Below are 10351 nucleotides of genomic sequence, written 5' to 3' on the forward strand. Positions count from 1 at the left end.
ATTGATGAAACATGAAGAATATTTTATCATTTGGGGTAGGGTTGCAAAGGGATGATGGGTAGATTTTATCATTGGGGTATCCCATGTATTGACACCCTTGCAGCGTCACTTTGTAGTATCCCTGAAGTGGAAGGTGATAACTTGACAAGGTCCTTACAAGGCAATTTTATTCTCATTTGCCAGTGACTGTTAATCTTGTGAGACCATGGAAGATGAAGCCTTGGAGGGGAGGAAAACACCCTTCCGCCACTAGAAGTTGGGCCGTCAATTTGGTGGGCTCCAGCCAAGGCTGTCGGGGTCTTGCTCAGCTAGAGTGTCTTGGACCACATCTCTTGTCAATTGTGAGTTGATTATCAAAGAAGGTAATGTGGGATTTGAAGGGCTCCATATCTTGCCCCTGTGACGCTAACCCTAGGAGCTTTCCTTACAGTGTGAAGCAGCAATGCTGGGGGAAGGCAGAGAAGATCAAACCGAGACCTGGATCGGTGGAGGTGCAACGCGCTCGGCAGCATTGTGTTTTGGAAGCTCGTTTAGGTATGATTTGCGTGTTAAATCCTTCGCCTAAGTTACAGATTACTGTTGCGAACCTGAGTCTGTCTGAGTTGCAAGTTGCAACCAACGACTCTAAGCTTCTCTCTCGTGGAAGCGCAGGGATATGTTAAGGTGTGAAACTGGACCTTAGGTGGAATTATGATGAAAGCGGCTACATATTGCAATGTTTAAACAAGTCCTACCTGCCACCTGATAAAATTCAAAGAAAAACAAGTCCCACCTAATGTTCCTGTTTGGATTTTTGCATGCAAATCGACTGTACTTAAGCACGAATTAGTTTTCCTTGCATATTCTTTGTAATAACCATTGACAAATAACAAAGTGAAGTTTTTTCTTTTTGAAGAAACAAGTGGAGTTATTAACAACTATACTAAAATTATGAACACGACGAAGAAACGTTGTAGCGTGAAGCAACTGCTAATCATCTCTTTTAAGATGAGGCGCAACCGTGGATTATTAACGCAAGAAGCACGAGGAAATTTAACAGGCAGGATGAGATATAGAAGATCAATAGAGTGACATAGGTTTAAAGTTTAAACTTTAAATGTCTCGATTTCTGAAACCACCAGACCAGAGAATTCACGTTAACTGCAGGGACGACTTAAAAATCATTTTATTCCTTACTGCTCAGTCCGATCAATCAGACTATGTGACGGATAATACCATGTCAATGTTTTTAGGTAATTAATTACAAATACATGCATCTTTTCAGGAGGATTAATAAACATTCCCTCGTGAGATATAGCTAACATCATGCCTTTAATTTTACAATGTTGTAGAAAAGGGTTGCTTTCCAGGTCCAGCTCTCTGACGTGAATTCGCTTTGCATACACATCACCACCCATCAACACGCATGCATAAATGCATATCCTACAATATCAGCGTAGGTCAAATATTTCAAACCTCAGATACGGATTTATATAAATATTATAGCAATCCTCGTAAAGGGGACTTCCATCGGGTGGTTCTTGGTGGGGGTGGAACCCTTTCTCCTGGCATTCTTTCAAGACAGTAATTCCACTAGGGTCAGATAGCCGGAATATTCCATAGTTCCTGTCAGAATGGAACAAAAAAACACCAACATATGGGATCTATCAACAAACAAAGCATTGTCTCATTTTCAAGAAGTACAAACAGTCATTACGAAATCAACTTAGCAATCGAACCTGATAAGGCGTGATATGTTATGAACTTTTTGTAAAATTAAAGAGGACCAGAAAGTCCAAACGAATCAAACCAGGGGGAAGGGGTAGACACTTTGCAATTTCTGAATTCAGAGGTGATCAAATCAATTTCATCAATGAATTCAGAGTCAGAAGGTGTCCCTATTTTGTTATTTTGGTGAGAGAGATATCATCAATAAGTGTATATTGTTTAAGACCTAAATTGATTGACCAGTTGTTGATTTTCAGGATTCAGCCCACTACTTGGTCACTGCAGGAAAACTGACAGGTCTTGGGCTGAAAAATAAAAATTCTCTATCCAGACAGCCATCTGACCACCTGTTATACAGTATACGTTATCATTCTTAATACTGATCTCAAAGCCAGTTACCTGATAAGAGTAGTGAGTGTGCAAATCTATTGATGACATGAAACAACCTTGAGAAGGATGTGTCTGGAAATAAAAACAAATAGATTAAGATGTGATCCAAAAACAGGAACAAAGCAATTTAGTATGAAAGTAGAATCACTAGTCCAAGAAAAAGAACACCACCTGATGAGAGTTGTTAATTACATGGAAAAACGTATTTTGGCAATGCCTTCAACCATTCTCAGCAATGGACACAACCATGACAAGCATGTTTAAGCAGTGTTTGTCTAATCAGTGCACAGAAATAAGGGGTAAATTATGAGGCTTATCTCATAGTCGTTGCTGAACTAAGGACCATATTCTGTAAAGTCTGTCTAGCAGATCTAGTGTCCTGGTTAGTCCCAGGCATTTTTATTTTGGAAAAATCACTGATATGGGCCACTTCAACCTCATAGATACTTTTAAAATGGCTCTTTAGACATCATACAGCCTTTCTATTGATGTTGATTATTGTTTATGAGAAATTTGCCAAAGATGGAGTAGTTTTTTCACTTTATTTTCGTTCATATTTGTATTTTTTTCTACAAAGTCAAATTATATTCTTCCTTTGATTTACACTTTTCATCTTTATTTTGTTTAGGCTGTGTTTGGCTTGATAAGAGACAGAAAATTGAAGGAAGTTCTCGAGGAAAACTAGTGCAATGATTTTCCTGGATTATCCTTAGTTGGCACAAGGAATTAAAGTCATACCTTTTTGGTAATCTTCCTTCTTTAGTTTTTTCTATGGAGTCATGGAGTTTGATAAATTTTCCTATATTACACCTCACATGAGGGAAGCAGTGAAAGGAGAATTAATGCCACAAACTGCTTCTTGATAAATTTTCCTTATGATTTATATTATATTTGAAAAACAGTTTGTACTCACATTGATGTTTTATAAGTGCAATTAGAGGTTAGAAAAAAGAAACAGCAACCATGTAGAGTCTGAAGTCTGAAGCCATCTTTAAAGCTTGCGTTCAAGGAAATGTCAATACAAGAAAGAAACAAATACAACTGAGGAAACACCTACATGGATCCATCCTATGGGAACGAGGGACTGTTCATCTTGTATGGCATAAATCTCCTCCTCATTTAGTGCCTGACACTGTCATTCACCATGCCTGGTTACTTCACACACAGATAAAAAAAAGAAAAAAGAAAGAAAAGAAAAAACAAAGGCAGCTTGCAGTGCCAAGATTGGTCCTGCCATAGAAGATGAGCAGAAAAATTTTGCACTAAGAAAGGGAAGTTCCCCATAGACTTACAGAATTGGAAGCTGACTCCTGCTTAGGCACTATTAAGGTGGTCACATAGAAGGTTCCTTTCTTCTGGATACAGGAAATGGAGAATAATATCAGATACATGAGATAGAAGATTAATAATATAAAATAATTGGAAATAATTTTCTAACTCTCCTTCATGTTGCCATGCCTGACGTGAGCTCTCTAGTTGACAGGCTGCAAAAATAATGCAAATGAAAAATTTCTTGTTCTGATAACAGTTGGGAAGATATTTTTTTCATTCTTTCTTTATTTTGTTTTCTCTCCCCTAGTACCCCACATTTGCCATTGAAAGGAATGCAATAGAACTGATGCTTAGGATGATAGGTCAAGGTGACAATTTGCATTATAGCAATTAATTCACATGTAAGTCAAGTTGTAGGTTGAAGGAAAGTAATGAAAAAAGGAGATCAAGTGCTTCAATGTCATAATGAATGAAGCAAAGATTGAGTCTCCATAAAGTTTGAACATTTGAGATATTGTTCAAGTTTTGGGAGTGACTGGAACAAGGTATATAGGGAATAAGAAACCCCTAAAATTTTGATACCAAAGGGAGAAAAATAAGGATAATAAAGATGATAAATAATAATTGATAGGATCCTGATTAAGAAAAAATAGGTATAATGAGAAAAAGAGATAAAAATCAAGATAGTTAATTATGTTATTTAACTGTTCTAAATATTCTTAAAAGTCTGAACGTGACTATGAAATTCCACCAAAATTTCAATTTCATATCAGGTCAAAGCATGGTCAAAATCAAAATCTAAATCATTGGTATGAAGTATTTGGATCTTACAAGGAAAGCACCGAGAACCCCACAGGTTTCCAGGTCCTTATTTGTGTTATCTCTAGCAAGTTCAAGAAAATCTTCCATCAATCTTGCTGACTGTGAAAAACAAATGTCATCGACTTAGTAGCCAAGGCAATCTTAAACAACTACAAGAAGGTATAGGAAAGAAACATAAAAAGTTCTGAATACTTACAATATGAATATCTTGAAGGACCTTAGATTCTGACGATCCAGCAACTGAAGATTTTGAATGGTCATTTCTTGAATCTGAAGTGAGAAGCCAAATATGTGCAGCCTGAGGCATGCTCTCAGTGTGGGAAATAGCAGGAGAAGGGACGGACTGTGTGACAACATGCACATGGACATTCCAATCCTTATCAGTAGTAGCGGGGGCAGAACAAAGGGGTTCAAGTGGTGAGGAAGCAAAGGCTGAACCGATGGTCATTACTGATACCAACCCAGTTTTCTCTTCATAAATTCTGCTGACATTGTTTTATATCACAGGCAAGTTATACAATGAAAAGAAATAAAATGGAATACCAAAAGACCCAGGCTTTCTAGAAAGTACCCTCTTTGTAAGTAAGATCCCTGTAAAGAACTTTTTCCCAGTTTGACCTAGGTTTCCTACAGGGGGTAAACATTGCTTGAAGTTGGAAAGAATTATACCTCTGACTTTTTGTTACTGCTGTACCACAACATTTGACCTATGGAATAACAATATTTAGTAAGAAATAACCACTTTATTGTTTTTTATCAGTAACAACAGTCACAATAAATTCATCAAAAAAAAAAAAACAGTCACAATAAAAGATAACTACTATTTGAAGAGTAGTAATAACTAATAAAATGGCACAAACCATCACAGTACAGCATCCAGAAGAGAGAGAGAGAGAGAGAGAGACGGAAAAACGATGACAGACCAGCATGTAGCATACCAAACCCACCAAAAGAAAAGCAGAATCAAGTATGACACTGTACCCCCCAAGTCTGATCTTTCTACACCTCCTCTAGCCAGCATATAGATCCTTTATCAATAAAAAGGGTGTGTTTTTAATGAATAAAAAACATTACAGAACAGATAACACCCAAAGAGTAAAAGGAGTTAATACACCAAGTACTGTTGTATATAAAATGCGAAACAGTTGTACAAAAGTATAAGACTACATAAAATATGATCTGCAAGCTCTAACATGGACCAAGAGCCACTCCCAAATCCATATCCTAATTCTGAGAACCAAAATCCAGTTGAGAGGTAGAGAATATAAGAGTCAACATCTACAAATAGTTGCATAGAGGATTTTTTTTTTATCAGTAACTCAGAAAAAAAGATTTTATTAATATTAAGAGAAAGCAGAATATCAAGACAATGTGGAAGATACAAGAAGACACTAAGTGTCTAAACCCCCCAAAATATTACAGCTGAACCCAAAACATAGTCTGTCTCTGAACCCCTTGCTTAGCTAGACCATCTGCTAGGCTGTTGGCAGATCTTCTAACCCAATTGACTTGAATAAACATATCCTAGAGAGCCATTTGAATGCCTAAGAACATTCCTTAGATGCCAAGATACTCCTTCTCCCTTCTTCAACCATTCCACAACTATTGAGTCACCTTCAATAACTAATCTTTCAACACCCAATTCTTTAGCTTTCTCAACTCTAAAAACACCTGCCAAGAATTCTGCAGATGCCACATCACCTTGCTCAATTGGACCTGAGAAGAAAGCACGTATATTTCCTTCATCATCTCTGATTATTCCTCCAATTCCAGAGGGGCCAGGATTGCCCACACAACTCCCATTGAAATTCAGTTTCAACCAGCCGCTTGAAGGAGGTGACTAGTCCACTGTCGCTATCATCTTCTAGAAGAGGAAGCAGCTGCGTAGAGGAATGTTTCTGATAAAGGTTGATTATCTACAGGACAATTCCAGGGGAAGGTACTAATGTTGAAGGCTTTGGAACTCTAATTTCCAGCTCAAAGCTTTGTCTCTCAGGGAGTTAATTGCCAAAAGGCAAAGGTTATTTGAAACAATATGAATGAGTTGGTTAATAATGCTATTTGAAGCAATAAGATAGCATATTGAACTTCTTCAAAGTCTCCAAAGAAATCAAGGAAGAGTTGGCTACAAGGCTAATTGAAGCAGTGAACAGTAACCCCATCTCAAACCACTCATAAAACTATTGTTACTAGTTGATATATAAACATTGTGTTTCGAACCCCATTGCACCATTATTGGCAGTAATCCGGTAGCGACGATTGATACAGCCAAAGACAAAAAAAAACGAGTGAATGGGCCAAAATGCGGTTAATCATATAGTTAAGTGGCATGACTCCAAGACAGTCTAATAGATTATGAATTGCCATTTGCCCCAATATTATTCATTCATCCCCCCTTAAAAAATGCTTGCATGCAAAGTCTAGAAGTAGTCATTCATCCCCCCTTAAAAAATGCTTGCATGCAAAGTCTAGAAGTAGTAGTCAACAATCAGAAATCATAACCTTGTTCCTTATAAAATTATCTTTAACTTTTTTTTAAGTCAAAAACTGGAAAATTAGGGATTTTTCCTATAAAAATTGTACAGTTATAATTGACAAGTTCATGATGTGTTTGTGTTGTGTTATAAAGCAAAGACTGAACGGGTTACCTTCCCCTTGTTGGAACATGAAAGGGAATGGTTGTTTGGAGACTGAAGATCACGGCCAAGTAGAGGCTTCAAAATTTCCAGTTCTTTGACAAACTCCTTATGTATCTGATCCAATATAGTACGAACAGTCAAAGCTAAGGATTACACCAAAAAATTCATTAATCAACAGCTTGTCAGATTCCAAGCAGTAATCTTATAGTCGAGCTCGGAGCAAGTAAAACCCTGAGTATATCTAGACAAACACTGTTTCATGCCCCGGAGCACTTACTTGGCTTAAATAAAGATAAAAATAAAATGACAGAGAACTGATTCCGTAGTCCGTACCTTGTTGTGATGAAGCTTCTCTTTTGCAGAATAGGTAGAGTAACTCCGATGTTGAGGTATAACATCAAAAAGTCTGTTAATGGAAGTTAGAAATAATTTTAGCTAGCGAATAAAGTCTTGGCAGGAAATTGTTGAGCTTCTCAGAAACTGAGTAAATCTTATGTAACTCTTCAAAATTTAATAAACATCAACTCTTCAAAATTCATCACAATAAAGCATCATCCATTTCAAAAGAAGTAATAGGAAAAATGGTATAACAAGATTAACTATAGAAATCTAAGAAAGATTTCCTTTTATTTTCCAAAAAAAAAAGAAAAAAAATGGAAGGGGAGATTGAAGAAATATATGCCTGCAATATCTGTTGAGAGTTGTGCAGAGATCATCAACGTTTTGGTCATCCCTATAGACCTTGGCCTAATTAAAAAGAGAGGAGCAAACCAAAGAAAAAAAAAAAGGAAAAACAATAATTATCACAGAAATAAAGATGAAAAAAGATGAAAAGAAAAACAGAGAAGAAACTAAAACCAAAAAAGAAAAAAGAAAATAAAGAGCACACCTGGTTGACGAGTTGATTGGCGATTCTATAGTAGAAAGCGAGCGGGAACCGATTATCAGCTTCAATCTTCTTTAGGGGGACTGAAATTTCCATTACTTCTTGGTTAAAATTAATAAAATATTCGATTTGCGTCGCTTTCTCTTTCTCTTCGCAGTAGGCTTTGAAGACATTTCTAACAGTGTTTGAGTGTGATATGGACTATAAACGAAGAAAGAAGAAAACAGAAATCAAAACCCGGGAGATTCCCACGCCACGCCACACTGGAACTTCCACTTCTAATTTGTGTAATCTCACATGAGCTCCCCACAGAACACGCCCCTCATTCACATCCAACCGTCCATGGGAACATCTCCCATGATAAGTACGAGAGGTATTCCCAGTGCACGGTTATATGTGCATGTGGGACGTGTGTGGAGTGCGCTTTGTAGAGCCTATCCGAACTCCGATCTTTGTAACGACCACGTGGTAGCGCATGCCCAAAGTTTAATAATCTTAACGTATCAGTATCTCAAGTTAAAAAGTTCTAATCCAACGGGTTCAGATCTCCAACCTTTTTGGGTCATCCATTCGGTCGATGACAAGTGTGTGATTAAATGTACTTATATGCACATTTTTATGCTTTACAAATATTTATACTTATAATTTTCACGTTCAAAGAGAAAAGGAATTGGGATACGCTCTACAGCAACCATTCGACCACATCCCACTCTGTACCGGGAATATCTCCATGAATAATAAATAGAAGTGGAAATATAAGACAGAATGTGAGGTCGTTGTGCGTTCTGTGAGTAGTAGATCCGAACCAGGAGAAAAAGTATAAGATATCGGGAGTACAATCAAACGGCTTCACTGTTAGTCACCCGGGCCACTGAGTCAACTCAGTCCCGATGCAAATGAGAAGGCCCATGATCTGAAAAAAAAAAGCCCATGAAAGTAAAGTCGGCTGTTTACGGGTCGGGTTGGGTTGGTTCAACCATGCTTGACAGAAACTCAACTGCAATATATATGTGGGGACTATGGCACCACAGTATGTGAGGTAGTGAACACGGAAAAAGCCTTGTTTTTGATAAACATGATATACCTCTAATCCACAGTTTGGACTTTGGAGAGGAAAAGAAGAGCAAAACCCATATATAATAATAATGCCTATTATAGAGGTATATATGTTATACATCTTTTCATTAATTAAGTTTTATCTCCAAAACCACCAACCTATCCCTTTGATTATATATTCATTTTGAAGTTTAATTGTCTTAATTGGGATTTGGGTGAATTCTATAGGAAGACTTCAAGACAGTTAATTACAATCATTAATCGAGCCAATGTAATAGATTTGAAGAGGGACAATTAGTTATGAGGGCTTAATTAATTTAAAATTCATAAAGGGACAAATAGTTGGTTCAGTTCGGGTCAATTTCAGTTTTCACACAAGAAAATCGAAACTGACTCGAACCATCGGTTTATGATGTTTTACAACCCGAAACCGACCCGGGCTAAAGATAACCCGCTGACTCGGGTTGGGTCGGCTGGGTTGGTCGGTTTGGGCCTTCTTATGAACAGCCCTAAAGCCCGAAATAAAAATATTTAAGGTTTGTTTGGTTCAATGCTAAAATCGGATTTAGATCTTTTTAGAATTATAATCAAAATGGTGTGTTCTTTTGATTCAAATGGTAATCGAGAATCAGCTGGAATGGAATCTCATTCCCAAGAGAGGGGAGGGAATGACCATTCCCTCAAATGGATAAATGCCATTCCACCAGGAATAAAGATGGGATTCCAGTTCCATCCAACCAAACAGTTATCATTCCAATTCCGATTCCAGATTGTTTTTCCTGTAAATGTAACGGACCTTTAAACTATGTTTATTTTGAAGGAAAAAGTAGGGAAAAGAAAGAAAATCTTTACAAACCTTGTATAGGTTTCCTACTTTTTCCTTCATTTTCCCTACTTTTTCCATCAAATCAGACATTAAAGTGGAATCTTATATTTTTTTGTTTTTCAATGATACCCCAAAAACACAAAACACATCTCCCTCCTTATAACTCAAGGGCCTCATATGCAATAATAATTATTATTGATTAATAATAATAATAATAATTAAAAGTTAATTAATAACTAATTAATACTTATTATTATAATAATTACTCATTAATCATTTATTATTATTATTATTATTATTATTATTATTATTATTAACTAATAACAATAATTATTTTAATAATTAATTATTAACAAATAACAAATATTAATTTTTAACTAATTATTATCATGATTAGTATTTATAGAAAATTTACTATTAATTAAATATTAATTATTATTATTATTACAATAACTATTATTTATTAATTAATAAAAATTATTATAATTAAGAATTAAAAATTAATAACTTTTATTTCACCATTATTAATTATTAATTATTAACGAATTATTTTAATAATTAATATTAGTTATAACTTAAATTTTAATTAAATATAATTATTAAATATTAGTTGTTAATTTAAATTAAATATTATATTATTTATAATTATTTAATAACTAGCAATTATTATTAATTATTATATAATAATTCTGATAATTAACTAATAATAATAATAATAATTAATAGTAACTATTAATAACAATAATTAATAGT

The 10351-nt window shown here is 35.5% G+C and overlaps 1 protein-coding gene and 1 long non-coding RNA gene across 3 annotated transcripts; one reads left to right on the forward strand and one right to left on the reverse strand.

Moving 5' to 3' along the window:
- Positions 1–194: 194 nt before the first annotated feature.
- On the forward strand, positions 195–898 carry LOC148853905 (uncharacterized). The gene is made up of 2 exons (XR_016112518.1): positions 195–341; positions 431–898. It is a non-coding gene; the product is annotated as an uncharacterized LOC148853905 (long non-coding RNA).
- A 238-nt stretch (positions 899–1136) lies between these two features.
- LOC148853906 (AMSH-like ubiquitin thioesterase 2) lies at positions 1137–8116 on the reverse strand. Of its 2 annotated transcripts, XM_088984537.1 has the most exons (11): positions 7720–7977; positions 7513–7577; positions 7164–7236; positions 6840–6944; positions 4861–4898; positions 4388–4676; positions 4201–4290; positions 3390–3452; positions 3155–3229; positions 2107–2169; positions 1137–1643 (listed from the first exon to the last, which is right to left on the reverse strand). In XM_088984537.1, exons 1-11 carry the CDS (start codon positions 7810–7812, stop codon positions 1431–1433), a joined length of 1167 nt encoding a protein of 388 aa, XP_088840663.1. In that variant the 5' UTR covers positions 7813–7977; the 3' UTR covers positions 1137–1430. The 2 variants fall into 2 exon arrangements, with proteins under 2 accessions (XP_088840663.1, XP_088840662.1); XM_088984536.1 differs by lacking the exon at positions 1137–1643 and having other exon boundaries at positions 1923–2169; positions 4388–4673; positions 7720–8116.
- Positions 8117–10351: the final 2235 nt, after the last annotated feature.

The sequence above is a fragment of the Nelumbo lutea genome, chromosome 4 (assembly GCF_056320005.1).
Source record: "Nelumbo lutea isolate HS-2025 chromosome 4, American lotus-T2T, whole genome shotgun sequence".
Lineage (NCBI taxonomy): Eukaryota > Viridiplantae > Streptophyta > Magnoliopsida > Proteales > Nelumbonaceae > Nelumbo > Nelumbo lutea.

Bases quoted from the DNA above. Each gene is read 5' to 3' on its own strand.
- LOC148853906 (XM_088984537.1), bottom strand. From the start codon at position 7,812: ATGGAAATTTCAGTCCCCCTAAAGAAGATTGAAGCTGATAATCGGTTC. The intron at 4,291-4,387 runs GTAAGTATTCAG...TGTTTTTCACAG, and splicing joins TCCTTCAAGATATTCATATT to TCAGCAAGATTGATGGAAGA. The intron at 2,170-3,154 runs GTAGGTGTTTCC...TTTTATTTCCAG, and splicing joins TTCCCATAGGATGGATCCAT to ACACATCCTTCTCAAGGTTG.